This window comes from Momordica charantia (genome assembly GCF_013281855.1).
Source record: "Momordica charantia cultivar OHB3-1 chromosome 11 unlocalized genomic scaffold, Mcharantia_2.0 BLBB01000011.1, whole genome shotgun sequence".
NCBI lineage: Eukaryota > Viridiplantae > Streptophyta > Magnoliopsida > Cucurbitales > Cucurbitaceae > Momordica > Momordica charantia.
Genome location: NW_028275159.1, coordinates 5992690 through 6014728, shown reverse-complemented (window position 1 = coordinate 6014728; position 22039 = coordinate 5992690). Strand labels below are relative to the sequence as shown.

General features: G+C 31.2%; 2 protein-coding genes across 3 annotated transcripts; both read right to left on the bottom strand.

Annotated features, from left to right (window-relative positions):
* Positions 1 to 8798: 8798 nt before the first annotated feature.
* On the bottom strand, positions 8799 to 16034 carry LOC111011381 (DNAse I-like superfamily protein). The gene is made up of 10 exons (XM_022285110.2): positions 15875 to 16034; positions 15260 to 15357; positions 14766 to 14806; positions 14165 to 14214; positions 13791 to 13860; positions 13291 to 13412; positions 12389 to 12522; positions 11206 to 11356; positions 10648 to 10795; positions 8799 to 9404 (listed from the first exon to the last, which is right to left on the bottom strand). The coding sequence occupies exons 1-10, from the start codon at positions 15925 to 15927 to the stop codon at positions 9108 to 9110; spliced, it is 1164 nt and encodes a 387-aa protein (XP_022140802.1). The 5' UTR covers positions 15928 to 16034; the 3' UTR covers positions 8799 to 9107.
* Positions 16035 to 17887: 1853 nt separating this feature from the next.
* LOC111008031 (RNA-binding (RRM/RBD/RNP motifs) family protein) lies at positions 17888 to 21801 on the bottom strand. Of its 2 annotated transcripts, XM_022281751.2 has the most exons (6): positions 21255 to 21800; positions 21093 to 21179; positions 20476 to 20601; positions 20004 to 20285; positions 19196 to 19261; positions 17888 to 18158 (listed from the first exon to the last, which is right to left on the bottom strand). In XM_022281751.2, the coding sequence occupies exons 1-6, from the start codon at positions 21660 to 21662 to the stop codon at positions 18102 to 18104; spliced, it is 1026 nt and encodes a 341-aa protein (XP_022137443.1). In that variant the 5' UTR covers positions 21663 to 21800; the 3' UTR covers positions 17888 to 18101. The 2 variants fall into 2 exon arrangements, with proteins under 2 accessions (XP_022137443.1, XP_022136682.1); XM_022280990.2 differs by having other exon boundaries at positions 17888 to 19261; positions 21255 to 21801.
* Positions 21802 to 22039: the final 238 nt, after the last annotated feature.

Genomic DNA, 22039 nt, shown 5'->3' with positions numbered 1-22039 from the left:
AACAAAAAAATATTCATTAAATTAAAATTTAAACAAGAAAATAATTATTAAAAATGATACTTAAAAAATATACATAATAAACATTAATAAACAGAATGCAATTAGTAATATGAATACTAAAACGCACGCACGCTCGAATAATGAAAAATACAATGAACAAATAAGAGGTAAACAAATACGATGTGAATAAACAGGGTGAACAATGAACAAGTATCATATATTTTTGTATACCGAAAACTGGAACAATTAATAGAAAAATATAAAACATTATGCCTTGAACCAAAAAGTACACAATGTGTAGAAATTCAAGCCTAGCCTCTCTCTTCTTCATCCTCTGCCAGTGTCGCCCCACCGTGGTCTCCAAGATTTGCCATCGCTTCCCTCTTTGTTTTTGTCAACTCAACTTTGATCATCTCGCCATTTTCTTAGATTCAATGTAGTAACAGGAAAAGAAAAAGAAATTAGAAGGAGAGATAATGAAAGTTATAATATTTTAATTTAAAAAATAATAATCGAAGAGAAAGAGCAGGTGAGTAAAAAATCAAACATACAAAACAGGAAAGTAATTATAAAAATATAAATCAACATTTTTCATTATCAAGAAATATTTGACAATCAATAAACACAACTATCATAAATTATTGACTTTTTAAAAATCCAAGTTTAAAAGACGAAAAGTAGTTAAAAAAAAATAATCAGAAAAACCTTAATGATAAGTGGATTACAGTTTTGGGCTTCTATGATGTAACAATTCACCAACTCTGGGCTTCACTTGATGGCTTTTTGTATTAAGGAAAAAAAATATATAATTCCGTGGACCCCACTTCAATTATTTCGATTTAATTACTCGTTTACTCGGATATTTCACAAAATATCTTCTAAATTTAACTTCTTATCGTTTAATTTAAAAATTAAACTTTTTGGAGTAATTTTTAAAAAAATTCAAAATATACATTGGATAATGGATCCTATTTCAACTTCAGTTGCTATAAATTTAATTAGTTTTTTGTCTTTGAATGTTATATTTGTTATAAAAAGAATATTCTCCCTCTCTAAAATTTTAAAAGCTGATTTTAATTACTTTCAAAATTGTATCCATCGATCTAAAATATTTCTCTAGAAGTTTCGTTTGATGTATGGCTTTTAAATAGTTGTTTTCCTTTTCGACTTCAGACATTTTCACAATATTTTTTCATCGACTAATGTTTAAACTAAAGTTACGTTTAACTAAATATTAGGTAAAGGTCGATATCATGACAAAAAAAAAAAACAAAAGAAAAGAAGAATCGTATTAGAACGGGCATGTTTGGCAAATGTCATATCATAAATACCACTTCATACATAATCAATTAATTCTTTTTACCGCAAGATTTTGGTTACCTAAATTCAAGATATAAGCGACTTAAGTTTCTAATATTAGAAGTTTTTTCATCCTAATTAAGTCGTATGAATGAAGAATATGCATACAGAAGCATGAGTTCAAATACTAATAAACTTTAATTAGCTCGAGTATCAAAGTTTTAATTTCTTAAAATTCAATCAATCAATTAAAAAATATGTATTGGTTGAAAATATAATTCCATAAATTGAAATTCCCTTTGGAAAACGTAATATGCTTGAAATAGAATACTGAAAATTGCCTAAATTCCCAACAACACCTTGTACTATGTAAACCGACCTCGTAAATTTAGTTGGGCCCACCCATTAGAAAAATAATTACAACCGGACAAAAATAGGTATAAATTATATTTGAGTTAAAGTTCATGTTTAAGTTAATTTTTTTAGATGTGGGGTATCGAACTTACGATTTCTTGATTGGAGATATATATCAATACCATTGAGCTATGCTGACTAAGCTCTTGTTGTTAAAGTCGTGGGCAAGTGTTTGAAAATACATATAATGAGATGTTTGATTAGTATTGCACATCGACTAATCAATGTTAGTTTTGGCCACAAATCAATGTCTAATACCGACAATTCGATTTTGATCGATGTATAGTCGATTGAGTTTTGATAGCAACTATGGAACCAACCGACCGATCAAACTGACAATGGGTCAATTTTGGCCAAAATCAAAGCAGAGAGCCAGAAGGGAAAGGAGGCTGAAGAGAGAATGGTTGGCATTGCTAAGAAAAGGGGAGGGAAGCTGAGAGACAAAAGTAAAGAACTTGTTGAGGAAGAAGATAAAAAGAGATAGAAGGGGAGAGATGGAGTTTACGACGGAGGATGAGACTTCTGTTAGTTTTGTCAAAATCCTTCCACATTAATGTTAAAAGGATAGGTTCGACACATGCAATGAAATTTCTCTTTTAATTAATAAACGGTCAATTTCCTTTCTTGTTTTGGCCATTTCGACCGACTAACACTGATCAAACCGTAGTATAAATCGATCAGTTGATATTGATTTGATCGATTTTGATAGATTGAGTCGATTTTTCAAATATTTATAGACAATCCTAATTTAAATTTAAGTTTTCGTTGCACATTGTTTTAAAAACATTTTTTTATTACACAATTAATTAAAAGTTAATTATAAAGGAATAAAATAATTTTTTATACAAAATTTAGGAACGAGAGCAAATATAAAAGGTAAGAAATTTTTTTTTTTTAATACAATAAGTTGGAGGATTCAGGTTGGAGGTATTTGCCAATTATCGCTAAGCGAGGCCTAATAAGAAACAATTTTAAAATGGTTTATTGTACCATTATTACCAATAACCCCACCATCATGATAATTTCAATAATCTTATTGTAGTAGTAAATAGTGAAATTCTGCCCAAACTTACCCACAACAATAAAATATATATATATATGCCTCGAGCATGAAGCAATGACATTGAATAATCTAATGAACTAAAGCTAACCATGCTGACTGGGAATGTAATATTTGAGAAAATTTCTGATCCCACGATAGCATCGTATTAAAAATGTAGGGTTTATCAATATTAAAAAATTATTTATACACGTCATTATATTATAATTTTTCGCATAATATTTAGACTCATTTCAAGGGGTGAAGATCATATTATCTTTCAACTATTAGTTGGCACCTGTATGGCAACCATGAAATTATTATTATTATTATTTTGACTTCTGGATACAGGAGGGCTCGAATCTGGATCTTGAGTAAGTCTCTTATCACAGTGCCAATACGTACAATCGATTTCAATTGATTGGGGTTGATTTTTCAAAATTTTATTGGAATCCTAATTTAGATGGATCTAAGTTTCTTCCCAAAAAAAGGAGAAAAAAAAAACAGATTGTGTAACACGATTAAGGAAAGATTAATTATAAAGCACTAAAACATTTTTTTATGCAAAATATTAAAATAAAAATAAACTATTAAAAAATTTAGAAACCAGAAAAAAAAAAACAAGTATGAAATATGAAAGGTAAGAGACGAAAATAGGATTTTAAAATTGTATAATGTACCCTTTTAACCATTATCCTCACCACTCTGATCATTTCATTTATTCCTTAAAAAACGATAATTTCATCAATAATTTTGTTACACGTCACATAATCAAAATAAAGAGAGAGAGTTAATGCCCGAAGCATGAAGCAAGAGCAGTGAGAAATCTGACATGGAAATGTAATATTTTTACCCATTTTCGAGGCGAAGCTGACACCTACTATTATTATTATTATTATTTATTTATTTTCTTTAATATAATAAGTAGAGATGTGAATTTGAATTCACATTTTCTTTATTGGAAATAAAAATATATAAAGAATATCAATTTCTTAATATTTCAGTAAAAATTTATATAATATGTTGTACAAATTTTATTTATTATGGGATATAATTTTAATGATCATTAAAAATAGCTAACGATAACTGAAATTAAGTTATTTAACTGATTGAGCTATGCTCAATTGGTTTAGCTGGCAACCTTTCTATATCGAGAGAGAAACTGTTCACTTTTTTCTCGAGTTTAACGAATGTGCGGTAAAGATCTGAATTTGGACTTTAGAGAAGATAATTAAATTTCTTATACGGCTGGCAATGGTCAATTAATTTGGACTAGGACAACACTCATTTAATCCTGTGTTCAGTTTGAGAAAAAATTGACAGAAAAGGACTTTAAAAAGTAGAAGTAGAAGTAGTAGAACTGACAATTTGATGTTCTGGAACATCCTATTTCCAGTTTAAGAATATTATATATTTATTATTTCGATCATTGTCAAATAACATCTTTCAAGTGTTATTTCTTTCTTTTTCAATTGAAGAAATGCATTAAACTACAAGATTAACTAACATCAAATAAAAATTCTATACCATATATGTTGTTCGAAAGATTTTATATGACCTTTCTTTCACTTAATTTGGACCCAACGACTCTCGTTTTACCATTGAGAAGAAGTGCTTACGGGTTGGTTGAGTCGGGTGTTAGGAGGAGTTTTGAGACCAACCCAAATTTTTGGTTATATATAAGAACTGTCGGGTTTGAATTGGATGGTCATTGGGTTGGGTTGTCGGGTTGTTGGGTTGTTTTTTTTTTTTTTAATTTTTAATTATCACCGTGATGGGGAGTTAGATTAACTAGATGGACGGATAAGATTAAGATAAAGATATATATATCCCGAGGCTTCATCTAACCCAACTCAACCCTTAAAGTGTGGGTTGGGTTTGTCGGGTTGTGGGACATCATTTGATAACACCATTTCATTTTTTATTTTTTGTTTTCTAAAATTAAACTTGTAAACACTACTTTCACTGCTTATGTATTTCTTTGCTTTGTATCCACTCTCTAAAACCATTTTTAAAATCCAAGATAAAATTTGAAAATTAGTTTTGTAAATTTGACTAATAGTTGAAATGTATTTCCCACAAAGATTAAATCATGGTAAAGAAATTGTGAGCAAACCAAACATCTATATCTATACTATATTAAAAAGGGAGGATCTCGGAGAAACATTTTTGGACGCTTTTGTCCCTTTCTTAATTTATTAATTTACAAATTATGTCATTAATAATTTATTATAAATATTAAATTAATTATTGATTATTAATTATCAATAATAATATAATAATAAATGTCCATGTTCTAAACAAGGTTAGAATGCAAAAGGTTAGAATACAAAAGGTTTTCCACACTATTAAATTAAATTATTTTCTTTAATTACAATTTATAATAGAATTACAAAAGTTTTGTAACGTTTTATCTCCTAATACTATAAAAACATACTTTCTTTCACTATTTTTTCACGACACTTAATTCTCTCAAAACATTGCTCTCAAATATTATTCAATCTCAAAAACATCTCAAAATCATGTTGGCGACATATTCATCAAGTTGTAAAGAATACATGTGTCCGACACTGTATCTTGAATCCAAGGCTTGCGAAATCATCATTCCATAATTTATGAGGTAAAATAAAATAATAGTGATTGTTAAGCATCAACATATTTTAGATTAGTGTATTGATAAACTTTGATTTTTTTTTGTTACTATTGTTTTGTATTGTTCTATTACAAGTTCATGTTGATTTTGTTGAACAAAATTTTGTGTAAGGTCATAAAGTTTTAATTAATTGTAAATAGTAAATTAATAAATTAATTATGTACAATAATTTGTATGAAATCTAAAAAGTGGGAATATACTAACTTGAATTTAAATTAGTATAAACTAAAATATTTAATATATACTTGAAATTTTTTTAGAATTTTTAATAAACAAACAAAATATTTTTTAGAAAATAATGGACCAAAATTAGATAAAATAACATTGTTAAAATAAAAAATTAAAGTACTTATACATTTCTTAATCAAATATAAAATTCTCACGAAACAATGCAATTTAAATACATTCATAGATTAAATGATTAAATGATTAAATTTACATCTTAATTTTTTTCTTTTTTTTTTTTTTGTTTATTATTGTTATTATTATACTAATATTGGTTTTTCTCATTTATTTATGTTATTGTAAAATTAAGTTAAATAGAAGATATTCGTGCATTTGCACGAGGTATCGAACTAGTAAAACTAAAAATGGTTACCGAATGGAGTCTAACCAAACCATACCGAACCCCTTCAATAATAACACATGACCAATTGCATAGGAAAGTAAACTTGTAATGAGAAATTAATTACCAAGCTTGATGGTTGAGAAAGACAACACAAGGAGACAGCTAAATGTGGTCCAATTTTCACATGTCCATGTACTATACAGAGACCCATCAAAGTGTAGAAGAAAAGTTACCCCAAACCCCAAAACTTGCCTATAAAAGCATTCACAAGTACTTCATCATTGTAGCAAAGAGTTCACAAAGAAAAAGAAAGAAAAAAAAAAGATCAATTTTAATGAGAGAGAGAGAGAAAGGAGTGGCCATTGTGCATACAGGGAAATGGTGAGTGAGCTTGGAGATGGCAAAGGAAAAAGAAGAAAAAGAAGAAAGAAGACTCAATTCGGGGCTGTTTTTCAGTTGAATTTGTGGTACTTTGCTTCAACAATCAGCCATATCTTAAGGAAGGCCAAAGCCTTCTACAATGAGTGTTGCTGTGATGCCTATGAGGATGGGAAGATTGTTGAAGTTACTTTGGTTGATCCTTATTTCTCAATGCCTGCTTTGCCTTGTACTTCTTATTCTATGGCTAATTGTATGTAAATGAGTGATGGAACTAATGTGATCTCTCTTTCTATCGAGTTATATATGTCTAGACTCGAGAATCATTATGATTTAGTGGGCAAAAATCGTTGACATTATTGTACACTTAAATTTTTGTAAGTGAAAAAATTAGACCCCTATATATTGGAAAATTGCACCCATAAATTTTTAATGCTAAAAATAAAACTCTTCAAACATTTAAAAAAATGAGATATATTATGTAAATGCTAAAAAAATTAGCTAATTCAATCAACATTCCCTCCTTTCTCTACTTCATCGAAGATTGAAAATTTACAGGGTTCAACTCAATTTTATTAAGACGTAATTGAAGAGTTTCAAAGGATTATTTGTGACATCGGAAGCTTGCAACCGAGCGATTTCCATATTTGCGGCAGCTGCTTTGGAACAAATAGAGAGGGATTTTGGGCAAATCTTCGAAGGGGAAAGGGGAGTAGAAAAGAAACTGGGAGAATGAGAAATGACACAGACGGGGAGAGAACAATCGGCATTTGAGTGGAATAATTTTTTTTTCTTTTCTTTTTAACTTGGGGGTTTATTTATTTAGGGTATAATGTTTTCACTTATAAAAATTTGAGAGTTTAATTTTTACCATTAGTGTAATTGCAACAACACCCAAGATAGCTTTTGCAATTTAAAAGAAAAAAAAAACAAGAAGAAGAAGAAGAAGAACCCGAGCAAATATTTTTTCGATCGCCCCAATCGGACAGCTGTGATTCTGCAGCCGTAGCGGTTACGCGTCTCAGAAGACATGCTTCAGCGGTTGGACCGAACCAGGCGATGACGATTTTCTTCATCGTGGTGGGTGATAACTCAATTCACAGGATGAATTTATATTACTTGGCTGTGTGTCTGTCAAATTTTTTTCTTGGATTTTATTAAGTAATACTTTTACATATGTATGTATGTGTATATATATTTTTTAGTACAATATGTTAGGAGGAAAATTCAAACTCATAATCTCTTGATTTGAAGTATACGCTAATTATCAAGTTATGTTCCCTTTGACTATTTATATTTATTTAAGCAGAGAAAAAAAATTGCACATGCTAATTGAACCTAGGATCAAAGCTGGAAAATTGAATTTATAGCCATTATACCAAATTAAATATATTAAATATATTGGTGCTGATTTGGTTTAGATGAGATGCATCGCATGTGGGGCCATGAAAATTTCCAAACATAGCCCAACTTTAATTTGTTGATATATTTTAAATTGATTTTTGGGTATCACTTCATCGTGATTTTAGAAAATCAATTATATTTAAATCTCTTTTTTCAAAATTGATTCATTCAATCATATCTCCGAAATAATTTAAATCTAATTATTGAAATAAAAATTATTAGATTTAGTTTATATTTGATTTATCAATTATTTAAATAATTAATTTGATTTGTTTGGAGTGACGGTATAATGAGTGATTTTATGCCAAAACGAGTATAGCTCAGCAACAATTGTACTCTTGGACCAAAATCACTCCCAAACATATATTTAATATAAAATTGATAGAATTTAGAATAAAACCAAGACCTAAATTTATAAGTTTTAATATGATTTTGTGCATTAATCAAATTCAATTAGAAAAGATTTGTGTTTCAAAAAAAATTAGAAAAGATTTGTTTTTATTAAATTAGTGATTTTCTTTTTTTGTTTAAAGTAATTGGTGAACTAACGTAAATTAAATAGAAGGTTAAAATTACTACACTTATCTAATTTTAGAATTACAGATTCAAATTTATTGAAAAAACGGTCTACAAAATGAACTTAATTTAGAATTATGAATTCAAATCTATTAAAAGAAGTAAAGTAGAGTTTTTTTATTTTTAAATATGGTAGAGTTACAGGTTGAAATTTATTAAAAAAAATGATAGAGTTATGGATTAAAATTTATTAAAAGAAATGGATATAGCTTTTCAAGTTTTGAACGCAGGACGTTAAATAAGACACTAATTAAGAGTAAAGAGAGGATCAATGAGCCAAATGCTATTTAATTACTCATAAAGTAATACTTTATTATATTTAATCAAAATTTAGGGGAGCACATGGACTTTTTTTTTTCTTTAATATTACATTTTATTAAACTTATTCAAAAAAATATTCATCTACCAAACTATTTTCAAGGATAATGCTCGTAAAAATGAAATATGAGAAAGTGGAATTCAATAAATGAAGAAATAAACTTCTTAAATATAGAATTCGTGATAAAATACAAATTTTTCCGGAAAGTTCACCCTTGTATAGGTACAATACACTCAACCTTATTTAATAACCAACTTAAAACTCACCTGTCATAAATCTGAAACTTACCCTATAAAAAACAGAAAATTAAACCTAATGTTTAAATAAAGAGAGAAAAAACTAAAAATTAACTTAAATTAAAGAAAAACTCATAACTCAACACTTCCTTCGCTGTTTAAACGAAAGAAGCAGTCAGTGAAAGATCGAGGGACGAAAATCTATTCGGCGAACCGATAACTTATTCCATTGTGATTTCAAATTCAGCAGCAATGGGAAGATGATCACTTGGGTAGGTGTTATTAGGTAACCCACCAATAACCTCTGGCCATTCTGACTGTGGAAGCTCTAGAAAACTTATTGGTCTTATAGGGTCAGAAGGTGAAAAGAATATATAATCAAGAGTACCAGTGAAGCCAGGAGTGCAGTTTGTGAATGAAGGTTCAGTTCCTAGTATGGTAGAATACACGCTACAAAGGGGCAATGGAAGCTCTTCCAAGCACTCGGGCGAGTCACCCGAAACAAGGTATTGGTATACCTAAATAATTATGAGATGTAATATAAGTGTTAGGCCTCCAATAGTGAAAGTTTATGACAAGGGTAAAAAGGGAAGTGTAAGGATCTTTTTTGACATGTTAAGATGATGTTAAGGATTTTTGTACTTGTACTTTACTGTTCTCTCTCTTTCTCTTTTATTTTGGGTTCGTCCTGGATCCTTTTGGCTTGGGCATTCCTTTTTTTTAATTGTCCTCTTGTATTCTTTCTAATTATTAAAAAAAAAAATAATTATTATGTTCTAGTTTGGTCCCTATTAATATGTCATGGTCATTGAGTTTTTGCTCAACTTTATTTTTCTTCCTTCCCTATCCATCGATCCTGCCATCTCAACTTTCCACTAAAATTTAATATATAAATATACGTTAGAAACAGAAACAGAAAATATATTTCAAGGGCAGACCAAAAAAGAGCAAACTAATGGTCGAGAGCAGAGTGAGCAATTGATGAGAGGTTCTATACTAAACAAAATCATAAAAAATAATCTAAGTCCAAAGGTTGCCCTATGACTAGGTCGGGCGGGCAGTGAAGGCTCGTTTAGTAGACAGCAAGCTACAGCCTTGACGAACAGCAAGTACCACTCCCTATCAAAATGAAACATAATAATTATTTGTATAGGGTTCCTACCCCCCCTCTCTACTTGAAGAAGCGAGTCCCTGTAAGAGAAAGCCATTGCACGCTAGCCTCTTGTTTGTATAGGGTTCTAAACCTGCGCACTCCTAAACTAAAAGCTTTGAAGCCCCAACTTTTTTTTACAGGATATTTAAAGAGAACTAAACCATGTGCTTATCCCTCCTTCCTTTGTCTATATCCCATCTATAATTGCATTTCAGCCCTTGGCCATCATCATGGGATCACTTATTTTGAAAGGCCGTGACCATTTACATTTTTTTTAACTAAGAGAGAATTGGTGATTTTTGGTTTCTAATGTTCTTTATTGTTCTGGGTGCTCTAAGGAAGATCGGTGTTCATCTCTTTTGTACTTGGGTCTTTTCATGAGTGGCTTTTGGTTTCAAATGTTTTTTAATTTCTCAATCAGATTGTACTGCTTCTTGTTGAACTCGTCATTTACTATTTTTGTTTTTTCTTATTCTTCCGCTCCTTGGAGAGTTTCTACTTGAACATTTTTCATTTTCATCTAGCAAAGAAAAGTTATTTCTTACAAGACCATTTTTTCAGGACGATAAAAACATAAGCAAATGATAAATCTATCACAGATTACAAACCTTATCCCCAGGGGTTGAATTGAAATCGCCAGCCAAAAGTACTGAAGGCTTGCATTCAAACTTTTCAGACACTAACGTTCTGAATCGAGCTAGGCGTGATAAAAGATATTTGGCCTGGGCAAGCTTGACATCAGCCCATTCTGGATCCCTGTAATAAAATATCCCTTTCTTTTTCATATTGGCTGGATAAGATGTTATTCAATAGAACGTCCTAGAAGCAAATGCAGTCTTAACAAGATGAAGGAAAGAAAACTAAAAAATAAGGTACAGTTTGATAACCATTTCGTTTTTAGTTTTATGTTTTTACAGTTATGCTTGTTTTTGTACAATTTCATTAGTAAGGTTTTCACTTTTTTGAATTCCTAACTAAATTTCAAAAACAAAAAACAAGTTTTTTAAAATTACTTTTTTCGTTTCAAAATTTTGCCTAGATTTTGAAAATGTTTACAAAAAATTATATAACAGAACAAAGAAATACATATGTGGAAATAAGCTTTAATTTTCAAAAACAGAAATTCAGAAACGAAAATAGTTATCCAACGGGGACTAAAATTTTACCAGTAAAGATGGGTGTTCGCTACAATTACAATATGATGAAAAGGCTTCTTGAGTTTGAAAGCAGCCATAATTCCAACACAATCACGTTTTAGTCTCACGCGGGGATCATTAGGATCCCCATGATCCCCTGCAGTAGTTTTTGTTGATAAACCTGAATTCACGTATTTGAAGAATTAGCTACCATAGGCCAGCAAAGTTACACAGATATATAAAAAAACATATTACCAATTTTTTTTGAAAAAAAAAATTAGAAATAGAAATATACATAAATAAACCATGGATAATGCGCCTATCAATTCTAAAAACTAATCACAAAAGTTGTCTTCATCACTACCAATTTCGTAATACTAACTCTAGTAAATTTCTTCTGGAAACAAAAAGATAGGGTAGTTCTTTAAATAAATACACTAACTAATAAAAATCCAAGTGTAAAGGGAATTGGAACACACATTTTGGTGAACATTGCAATAATTGATTTTGCAGAGAACAATGTGTGGGAGTCCTAATAGGGTGATTTTTGCGAATAGCATTAATATCATAGTTAGGGGCAATACGGTAATTAGTTAGGGGTAAGTTTGTTATAAATAGAAGTAGTATGGAAAGAGGGAATGACATCTTTGGAAATAGTCTCACTAAAGGAACTCTCTCCCGAAGAACTATGTCAAGTTCCTTTACTGAGACTATTTTCAAAGATGTCTTCCCGGTCTCCCTACTACTATTTATAACAAACTTATCCCTAGCTAATTATCATAATGCCCCTAATTACAATACTAATACTATTCCCAAACTATGCCTATTAGGACTCTCACACATTGCAGTTTAAAAATAGATACTATTTAAAAACAGATGCATGCAAATATGAAACATGAAATCTGCTGTTTGGCTTGGTAAAACAGAGAGAACAAATGAAAGTAGTTGTCCTCATACATTTATCTCACACCTAGTAGTAAGGAATAGACGTGCACACTATATTCAATCTTGCATGATATATTCTCTTGCAGATTTAATGAAACAGAAATTGTAACTCAATATAAACTTCTTCCTTAGAAATATAGATGAGGCATATAACTTTTTTTCTTTCATGATTTGTCATCAACTACTTTTGATGCCATCACCTTCCTTTGAAACTCCTCAACCAGAGTAGATAAAGGTAAAATAATTATTGCTATAACAAGGAAGTTACCATTGTTTGATTCGACATCATTACTTGCACCGGTTACCACATCTTCAGACTTATCTTCACAAGAACAACCATCATCTTGTATAGAGTCTACGAGATCATTGTATTCAATTCTATCCTCTATGATCAACTCAGCACTGAAAAAATGGATGTTACATAAGATGCAGATTATATGAAGAATGTCTCTAGCATTTCAGATTTAGGAAACACATAACCCAGCAAAGATGAATCCATGGATCTAGTGCAAGAAAATACAAAATGATATGCTTAGCAGTTAGCACTTTTGCTTCATCAAATGTATACTTGGACTAATAAGTCATATTCTGGGATAGTCTATACCTGGTTTCCAATTTCACAAATTGAAAGAATTTGAATAGCTCCTCTAAAACTGATTATTGGTAATCAGCAAGCCAAGCAAAGAGAGAGAAAAACTAAGACATTGACTGGAGTACAGGTCTAAAGGTAGAAGGAAAGTGGAAATTGATTATAAAATATTACACGAGCAATCCCAAGGGGCAGCCTGGTTGGCAAGGGCTTGAGATCTCTTGGCCATACTGACTTAGAGGTCTCAATTTTGAACCTTCTGGTGAGCTTAATATCAAAATCCTTTTATGTCTCCCGGGTCTGGGCTTTGGGGTGGACGGGTACCCCTGGGTATGGGGAGCAAAACTTCGACTCGCGATTATAAAAAAGAAAATATATATATATATATATTTCACGCCCAAAAACTGGGAATAGAAGTTGTCTTTATGCTCAAAATTGGCTTTCAACTGAGTTCTTATGCCACCACAAGCAATATCTAATTTGGTTTTAAATCAAACATATGGGTAAGATGATAGTTCCTAAAATAAGAAGCTATTTTTCTTCAAGAAAGAACAAGACTAGAAAAAAAAAATATAGCATACTTTTCATGCTTGAAAAAAATTCCACATCCATCACGCTTCTGCCCACTTCTCTGGATATATAAACTGGAATATCCACATCTTTCCAAATTTCCTTTGTAAAAGCTATCATATTCATCAACTTCCTGAGCAGGTTTCACCAGAATTAAGTGCTTAATTAAAAACTTGAATTAAGGAAAAAAAGTTACGAAACAGAGGACCTATTATAATTGGAGATTTCAAGCCTTTTCCTTAGGAACAGCAAAACTTAAATTACACAAGTACACTTTGTTGTATGTACACTGTAGTCTCCAATTTCACTGCAACAATATCTTGTGAATTTGGTACAACATACAGTCTTATAAAACTTATATGCTTATGAAAACTCTTTGTCGCTTTGTTTTCTCATTGTATTGCAATCTTATTTCATAATTGAAATTGCATTATTGTTCTGGGTCCAGAAATCAGATATAGCTTCATCACATAAGTGCCCTTAGCTATTTCAGAGATAGAGAGAGGCAAACCTGTAGACAAAGAAAATCAGCCTCAAGATTCTTAAGAACAGCTAAAATTGCCAGCGACCGAGCTTTCCACCTGTACAAATCAGATGTTTAACCTACCGCAAGTTGGAAACCATGAAAGAAACCATTGATTTTTCAAGCTCTAGAATAAAATTTATCACAATTCTTACAATCCCGTCTGTTCTTGGAGATCTTATTTAACACAAACTACTGACTTTGTAAGACATGTTGTATGAAATTACTAGATTCCTCAAGGATGCATAGCACCTTTTATGGTTTCACTTTCCACCAAATCCATCTAATGTGCTTTTAGAATCGATAAAAAATAACTTCTAAGAATCGATTGATAAAAATTAGAAAATAAATAAGATATATACTTAAGGCAAGGAGATGGAGAATGTGGAAAAAAAGAACTCTTCACATAGACCTACAAAGGAATACAAAAACAATAGTCAATATGTAATCCAATATCCAATATGTTAAAACAAAAAAAGTAAGTCCAATTGAATATGCTACCCATGAAAATAACATAAAATTAATGTCCATCGACTGTCTTTGGATTCATTCATATGCTACAAAAGATGGACTTTTAGACATTCCCACAAGACTTTAAAACTAACATTAATTTCTTTGACTATGCCAAGAAAACATATCAACCTTATATATGGTTTTCACTTTTTATCAAAAGTAGAGTTCAAAATCATCAAGAAGTATGAATTATATTCAAAAAATTTTATAGTATTAACAAATGCATAAAAATAAAAATAAATTTGCTTGAAAACGCAAAGAACTAACATTATGAAATAAAACAATATGTTTAGCTAATATGATGTTCTTTTTCATTGTGGCAAGAGCAATCCACTTCTGCTTATGTATTGCTGGGACAAGATAATTTAATAAACAGCAATATTGGAGGGCGAGAAGCATATTATTAAACTTGGGAATAAAAAATGAAATGAATCAAAAAGTACTGCCTACCTGGGCCAAAATATTGTAAGAAACTAAACGAAATCTGATCCCTGCAGTAGCAATATAGAAATGTCGTGCTTAGATGATAAGTGAAGTCATATGAAACACCTAAAATGTTTATCAATTTTTAGTAATAAGAGAGTCTGAAAGTTCTTCTAAAAATTTGCTCTTCAAGAAATATACATATCAACTGTTTCTCTCAAAAAGTAGTGGTATAGAAAATGTGTTAAACCAGAAAAATCTATTGATGTGCACTGTTTTTTTTTTTATCTCTTTGATATTTGTCTAGACCAACTTACACGCACCTCAACTAATCTTATCGGACAACCATTTTGCCCTACGATATTTAGTTGCCAAGATAGTTCATATGATATTAAATTCTAGATAGGTGCCTCACCATAGTTTTATGTACATTGGCCATTATCGGCCACTACCCAGCCACAATGCTTCTATTTATGTGCACTCTTGAATCTAAAGATAAGATCACGCGGGAAAAAACATACCATCAGGTTTACTTCTTGAGTAAATGTCAGCCCCTTCCACAGAAATAAACTTGGGATATTTAGGTGATTGAACTGTACTCATGTTGTGTACGATTTGTCTGCCAGTAATTAAACATAAGGAGACGATAAATGAGCCAAAGCGAACAACAACTCAAAACAGTTACAATAAAAGCATCTAAAACACTAATCACAACATTTTCAAATCATGGATTGTTTTGTTCCAGGTTCTGGTTAATTTGCTAAAGGAAACTCGGTCTCGAAAATTTAACGACACTGTTCCTGATTCAATAAAGATACAATTCCGCTTGACCAGCACAATTCAATCAAAACTAACATCAGAACAACTTCAGAAGTAGTAGTCTCACTCTATCATTCCACTTTCACTCTCTCCGCGTCCTTGAACCAAAAATCACAAGTACACGCAAGCGGAACATAATTCTTTTCGTCATATACTCAAAAACTCTCTAGCGCAAATACAAAATCTACCAAGTTAAGCTCCTGGAGAACCTCTTATCGGTAGCGGAAGGATTCAAGAATAAAACATGAATGAACTCACTTCCAAAACATAATCCGAAAATAAAATGGAGCTTCAACGAGAGAGAGAGATCCAATTACCTTGTTAGGGAGCGAATGGGAAGCTGAGGGAGAGTGAGGTAAGGTGCGAGCATAATCGTTCGGGTTCAAGTTCTTAAAATGGCGAATATATTATGCAAAATGGATACGGCGGTGGCGGCAGTTGAAACAAGAACAGGTTCCGTTCTCTATTTATATGGAACAGTAAAAAGCGCTGGTGAAAATCAGAGCCGCAGTTCATTTTATCGGGCGAACCTGAGCGATTTAGTTACTGGTTGTAAATATCTGACACGTCCATCGCGATATTTACATAAAAAAAACGATAAAATATAAAAAATATCAATAAAATATTATTAATATAAACATAAACATAATATTAATATTAATTATTTTAAACTAATTTAGAAATAGAAAAATGTTTATTTGTTAATTTAAATATTTTTTATGATTTTTTAATTTTTCTAACCTTATCAGAAATATTTATCGACATCGATATTTTATCGATATTTCCATTAAATTGAGATCTCGATATTTCCATCGACATCAATATTTAAAACCTTGCTTATGGCATCTTTAAATTTCCACTCACTTCTTGTATTAAAAAAATAAATCAATCAATCTGTTAACATAACATAGTTCAATGGTAATTGTAGTGTAATTCTTCTCTTGAAGTTGAGGTTGGATTCCATGTATCCCCAAAGTTGTACTAAAAGAAGGCCACCAAAGTCTCGTTTGGTAACGTTCTCATTTCTTGTTTCCTTGTTCTTGTTTCTCATTTTTCGAGAAACAAACATGTTTGGTAACCAATCTCGTTTTTCGTTTCTAAATTTTGAGAAACGTTCCTAAAGGAGGGATAAATTTTTGGAAACTATAAAAAGTAGTTTCGTTTTTGTCGTTTCTATTTCTTTATTTTGTGTCCAATTGAAGTTAAATAATATATTTGTCACAAATTTCAATAAAACCAACAATGACCTGGGTGCGCATATGATCTAAATTGAATGTGAGGTACAGGGTTTAATCCCGGATGCAAAATACTATTTTTTCTGTTTCTTTTTTTATATTTTATATTTTTTAGTCTAAAATGTTTTCAAAATTTATTTTTGATTTAAAACCATTGAATTTTCTTAAAAAAAATTATATTTTTAAATTAAAAATATTTAAAAATTTTATTCTCTGTTTAAACTAATAATTTAAACTTTTATATCAGTTTATATTGTAAATTATATTTTTAATAAACTATAAATTTGTTTTTTTATTTTTATATAGTATTAGTAACCTTTTTTAATTTTATACAAATATAATGCTTAAAAGCAACCTGAGATGAAATAAAATAAAAAATACTACTGTGAGGAAAAAGATAATTTAGGTAAAATATAAAATGGGTAAAATATATTTTAGTCACTGAGTTTTAAAATAAATTTTTATTTGGTCTATAAATTTCAAAAAGTGACAATTTGATTTTAATTCTTTAAAAAATAATTCTAAAAATTCCTAAAATCAAACTTCAGTTTGAATCAATGACTCGATGCTTTATTGGATTGCAATGAACGTTATGAACAAGCAAAGTAGCATATGATCTAACTTTTTAAAATTAGATTGTGTTTAAACTTTAAATGTTTAATTAGTTAAATCAATTTTTTTAAATTAGATTTTTTTTAGATTTTCTTAGATTTTTTAGTAAATTTAATAAAAAATATGCTTTCTTAAAAAAAAAACAATTTTTTAATGGTTTGTTTTAAGATTTTGTTAGGTTTTTAAAGTTATATTTAATTTAAAGGTTGTTTGTTTTCTTAAATCTTGGACTACCACATGTAGGTAAGGAGATTTAAAAAAAAAATTATCTCTTAATTTAGGGAAAAAAAGTTAATTGGTATATGTCATTTCTTCCAAAGACAACATTCAGCACCACATAACTAGATCGTCTCTTCAAGAGACAACAAAAAATTCCATTATTCTTCAAAGAATTTTGCAAACCATCACTAAAAGATATATTAAATAAATTATTTTTTAGTATAATACAACACATTAGAGTGGAGATTCGAATTTAGTCGAAAATAGAGGCGTTTAAGTAGGTTGCCTATATTAAATAAATTCTAGATTACTTTCTTCCCGTTAGAATAATATCCAACAAAATAACAAAAATATACTCTCCATTGTTTGTTTTTTCTTTTTACCAAGACAACTCTATCAAATCTTACATTACAGAACCATATGCAATAAGTGGATAAATAAAGAAAAAGGCTGCCTGTTCTTCGATTAAGCCTTTCATTTATCTCTGAGAATCACAGTAATGAGGAAATTTGCACCGGCAAGGGTCAGTTCTCACCTACAAGAAGATATTAAAATATATATATATATAGATATATATATCATGGAAAGGTGTGTGAGATAAGATGAAATATTTTCAGACCATAGAAAATACTAGAATTTTTTTGTCACTACAAGTCGAAGCAAATGAGTTGCAATTTGTTAAAAAATATAGTTATTTGCAATATTCTGCAAGTTTTCAAGGCAAAGGATTAAGATTTTCGAGAGTGTCTGAGGCAGCTTACACACATCGACTAATGTTACGGGACAACTACTGACCCTACTATATTTGGTTGTCAAGGTAACTCATAGGATATTAAATCTTAGGTGGCTACCATAGTCTGAACCCATTCCTATAAACCCTATACTATTTACCTTGTACTTATTGACCGCTAGTCAAATGCATCCAGTTCCATTATCATCAAGGCATCAACAGTCTTCAATGTTATAAAGCAGTAGGGCCAAACAAGCATTTTCAAATGCATTTCAAAATAAGAAGTCTCTTGATCCCTCAAGAAAGAGGGGACAAGAGGTATCGCCCGAGTGAAGCGTGAAACTTGCATAATCAAAAAACCGTGCATAGAGAAAGTAATCACGGGTGCAAGAAAGAAAATGGCGAAAGAAAGATTCAGGGTGAAGAAAGAAGGCAATGGAAAGAAGAAAAATCCCTTTAAAAGACATTTGAGTTTGAAAAGTTTGAGGTGCAGCCCAGAGCTGAAAAACTTTTCCTTCTGTTTTTTTTTACGAAACTTTTCATTGAAATAATGAAAAAGAGACAAATGCTGAAAGCGAAGCCCAAGTTTATATACTCTGTGTGGCTATGTCTGATTTGTAGATCTGTAACCTAGAAGTTATTGTATATCCTAAGAGATGAGTTTCAAAAACCTCTATGAGCCAAAACACCTCCTCCTCCTTCAGGACCAAAATATATCGGTTGTGCAAGAAGATGTTAATCTCAAAGGAGATTGGGCATTAAAACTCACTAATAGAAGCAGTTATGGTTGACTCTAAAGGCATGAGAGGGAGGGAAAGAATATAAGCAATAAATGTACTGACCTTGCGAAAAGTGAAAGAAACTCTCCTTGGACCCCTTCTAATTGCACTGTCCTTCACCATGTCAATCTACAACAAGATATTTACCCAAGTTAACTTCAAAAATGAGAATAGCACGCTCAAAGTAAGTGTCATTTAACAAAACACGTACGCCTTCTTTGACAACCATTTTATTTTTTATTTTCTATTTTTGAAATTTTAGCTTATTAATACTATTTTATTTCGTTGTTTTGTTATCTACTTTTAAAAATCGTTTTAATGATAGGGAAAAGAAGTCTCTAAAAGTTTTTTTTATTTTGCTAAGAGTCTAGGTGGGTTTTTAATAAAGTTGAAAACACACCAAAGAAATTGTGGAGATGTAAAACATAATTATAAAAGTATACAACTAAAAACGAAATAGTTATCGAAGGGACCATAAGTTGACAGTTATTTTCATTCAAAAGCTAGGTGATGAGGTTAATCAAACATTTAAATATTTTTTTTAACCACTGCGGGTGCTTGGTTAGCACCTTGATGCACCAAAAATATATGTTTATACCCATGGGTTTCCAGACTGATTTGCCCACACAACAACTACAACAATCCAACAAGACTACCGTTTAATCCTCCGACATTTCAAAACTCTGAGGATATTAATATCATTAGTAGATGAATATCAAAATATAGTTAATTCATACCATTGGGCCCAACTACTTGAAAATGAACTACTAGACCAATTCATAGTCATTAACATGAATAAATGGATAACTTTACAAATTTTGTAAATCAGCCGCACTAAAGCAGGAACTGTTCATATAGTTTCTGATGATACCTTGTGGTGAGGAATGTAATGATGCCAAGCGTAGCGTGCCTCTCCCGACAGTAGAAGCATAGACCGAGGTGGAAGGTAAATCGCTCTCCTCAGATAACTAGAGTCGTACACCGAATTTTCGGGTTCTATACTTGAAGGGCATTTGTGCCAAACGCCTTCAGGATACCTCCTGAACTCCATAATGCATGGCCCTGCTAAGGAAAGGCTGAAAATTAATCCCTCAAATGCAGAATGGGTGTCTATATGAGGGGACAAACCCACCCCTGGTGGGTATTCATTAACCTGTAATGTGGTATTCATTTCAGTCTTATACTAAACACATATCCGAAAATCGTAAACACATACAATAAAGTTCTCATTTTCATTAAATTCCTTGCTTTCAAATTCTTGTTTTCATATTACCAACTAAACGCATCCCAACCGACTATATGCAACAAAGTTAAGAGTAATTCACTAGAAACGGATTGCCTACCGTCAATTGGTCAAGAGCAGCATCTGCAGCATCCTCAGTGTTTGGAAACATGGAGATCCTTTCAAGTATGTGGGAGACAAATGAAGGAAGTGGACCCAACTTTAGTCTAGTATTAACATTTCTCGTCTACAAAGAAAAACCAGGCACAAACAAAACCAAGTGACTTTCAGTACTCGTGAGTCCTCACATTGCACAAACATCCAATAGGAAAAAGTTAAAGGTCCATCTGGTAAAGGTAACGTACCCGTTACTTATTTCTCGTTTCTAATTTTATTAAAAAATCTATGCATTTGACAACTATATTTATATTCATTGTTTCTCATTTTTTAGGAACATCCTCGAAATTGTATAGAAACTTTGGAAACAACACAAACATGTTTCTTGTTTCTTATTTCGGTTACCAATTTGTTCTGACATAATAAAAATCAGGTTTTATCATTCTTGAACACAAATTTGGAAACACCAACTTTCTTGTCCGGTTTTCAATTTATTCTGTTTTATCATTCTTAAATCTATATGTGTTAAGGGTAATGCAATTCTAGTTTACTTTAAGAAAAAAAGAAGAACATAAATAAGAAACGAGAACATTTGCTGCCCCAAAAAGTTCTGCAACTTACTTGATAACAAAACTCATACCCATAATGCTGAACCCTTCGTTTGGCCAGACAATTCCAAGGCCTAGCATCAACTTCCAGAAGCAATTCCTGAAGAAACACAAAAACTCAATAACAATGAAATAGATTAAAAAAAAAAAGGTTAAATCCTTCTCAAGTTCTCACCTCCTCTTCTCTAGCAGTGACGAAATCGTGCAATAAGTAAAGTCCGGGAATGTCCAACTCCGAAGCCGATAAAGATACCGAAACTGAGTCATTGAGCGGCGAAACGGTCGGTCTGATGATGGAATAGCGTATGTGCAAAGTCCGGCCACCGAGGAGAGAACAAGGGCGTCCGTGTAAGGCCTCTAGAGCGGCTCGAGCACTGAACTCGTCGGAAAAACATACAATGACGCGGGCGCCGCTCTCGTCGGCGGCGTGCACAGCTTTCACATCCCCAAATTGGCCGAAAACCTCCGAAATTGAGGCGTGGGTGATTCCGACGGCCGGTCCACAGTTCGCAACGTAGAGATTGGGGCTAGAAGATCCATCTGCTTCTCTCGGACGCCCGAATCTTGTCAATGGCAACTCCATTTACGGCGGGAAGGGAAAATTTCGGAGAATGAAGCAATATGCACACAGCACACCGATTTGATTGCAGCAAAAAAGTCCGCGGGTGAATGTGATTTTGGGCTTTCAGTATTCAAGTTCTTTTTTTTTTACTAACTTATGTAAAATACTATGAGGTTAGCTACAAAATTTTGAAATGTAAAGGGTATAACTGAAATGCTAAAAATATATATATATATATAATTAATTTTTGTTTTATTTAAAAGAAACATTTAAATTTCTTTTTTTCTTCTTTTTTTCAAAGTAGAAAATTTGTCTTACTTTTACCTTTGTTTTTATTTTAATTCCAATTTGGTATTTAAAATGATTTACTAGTTTATCTATCTTAAATTATTATTAAT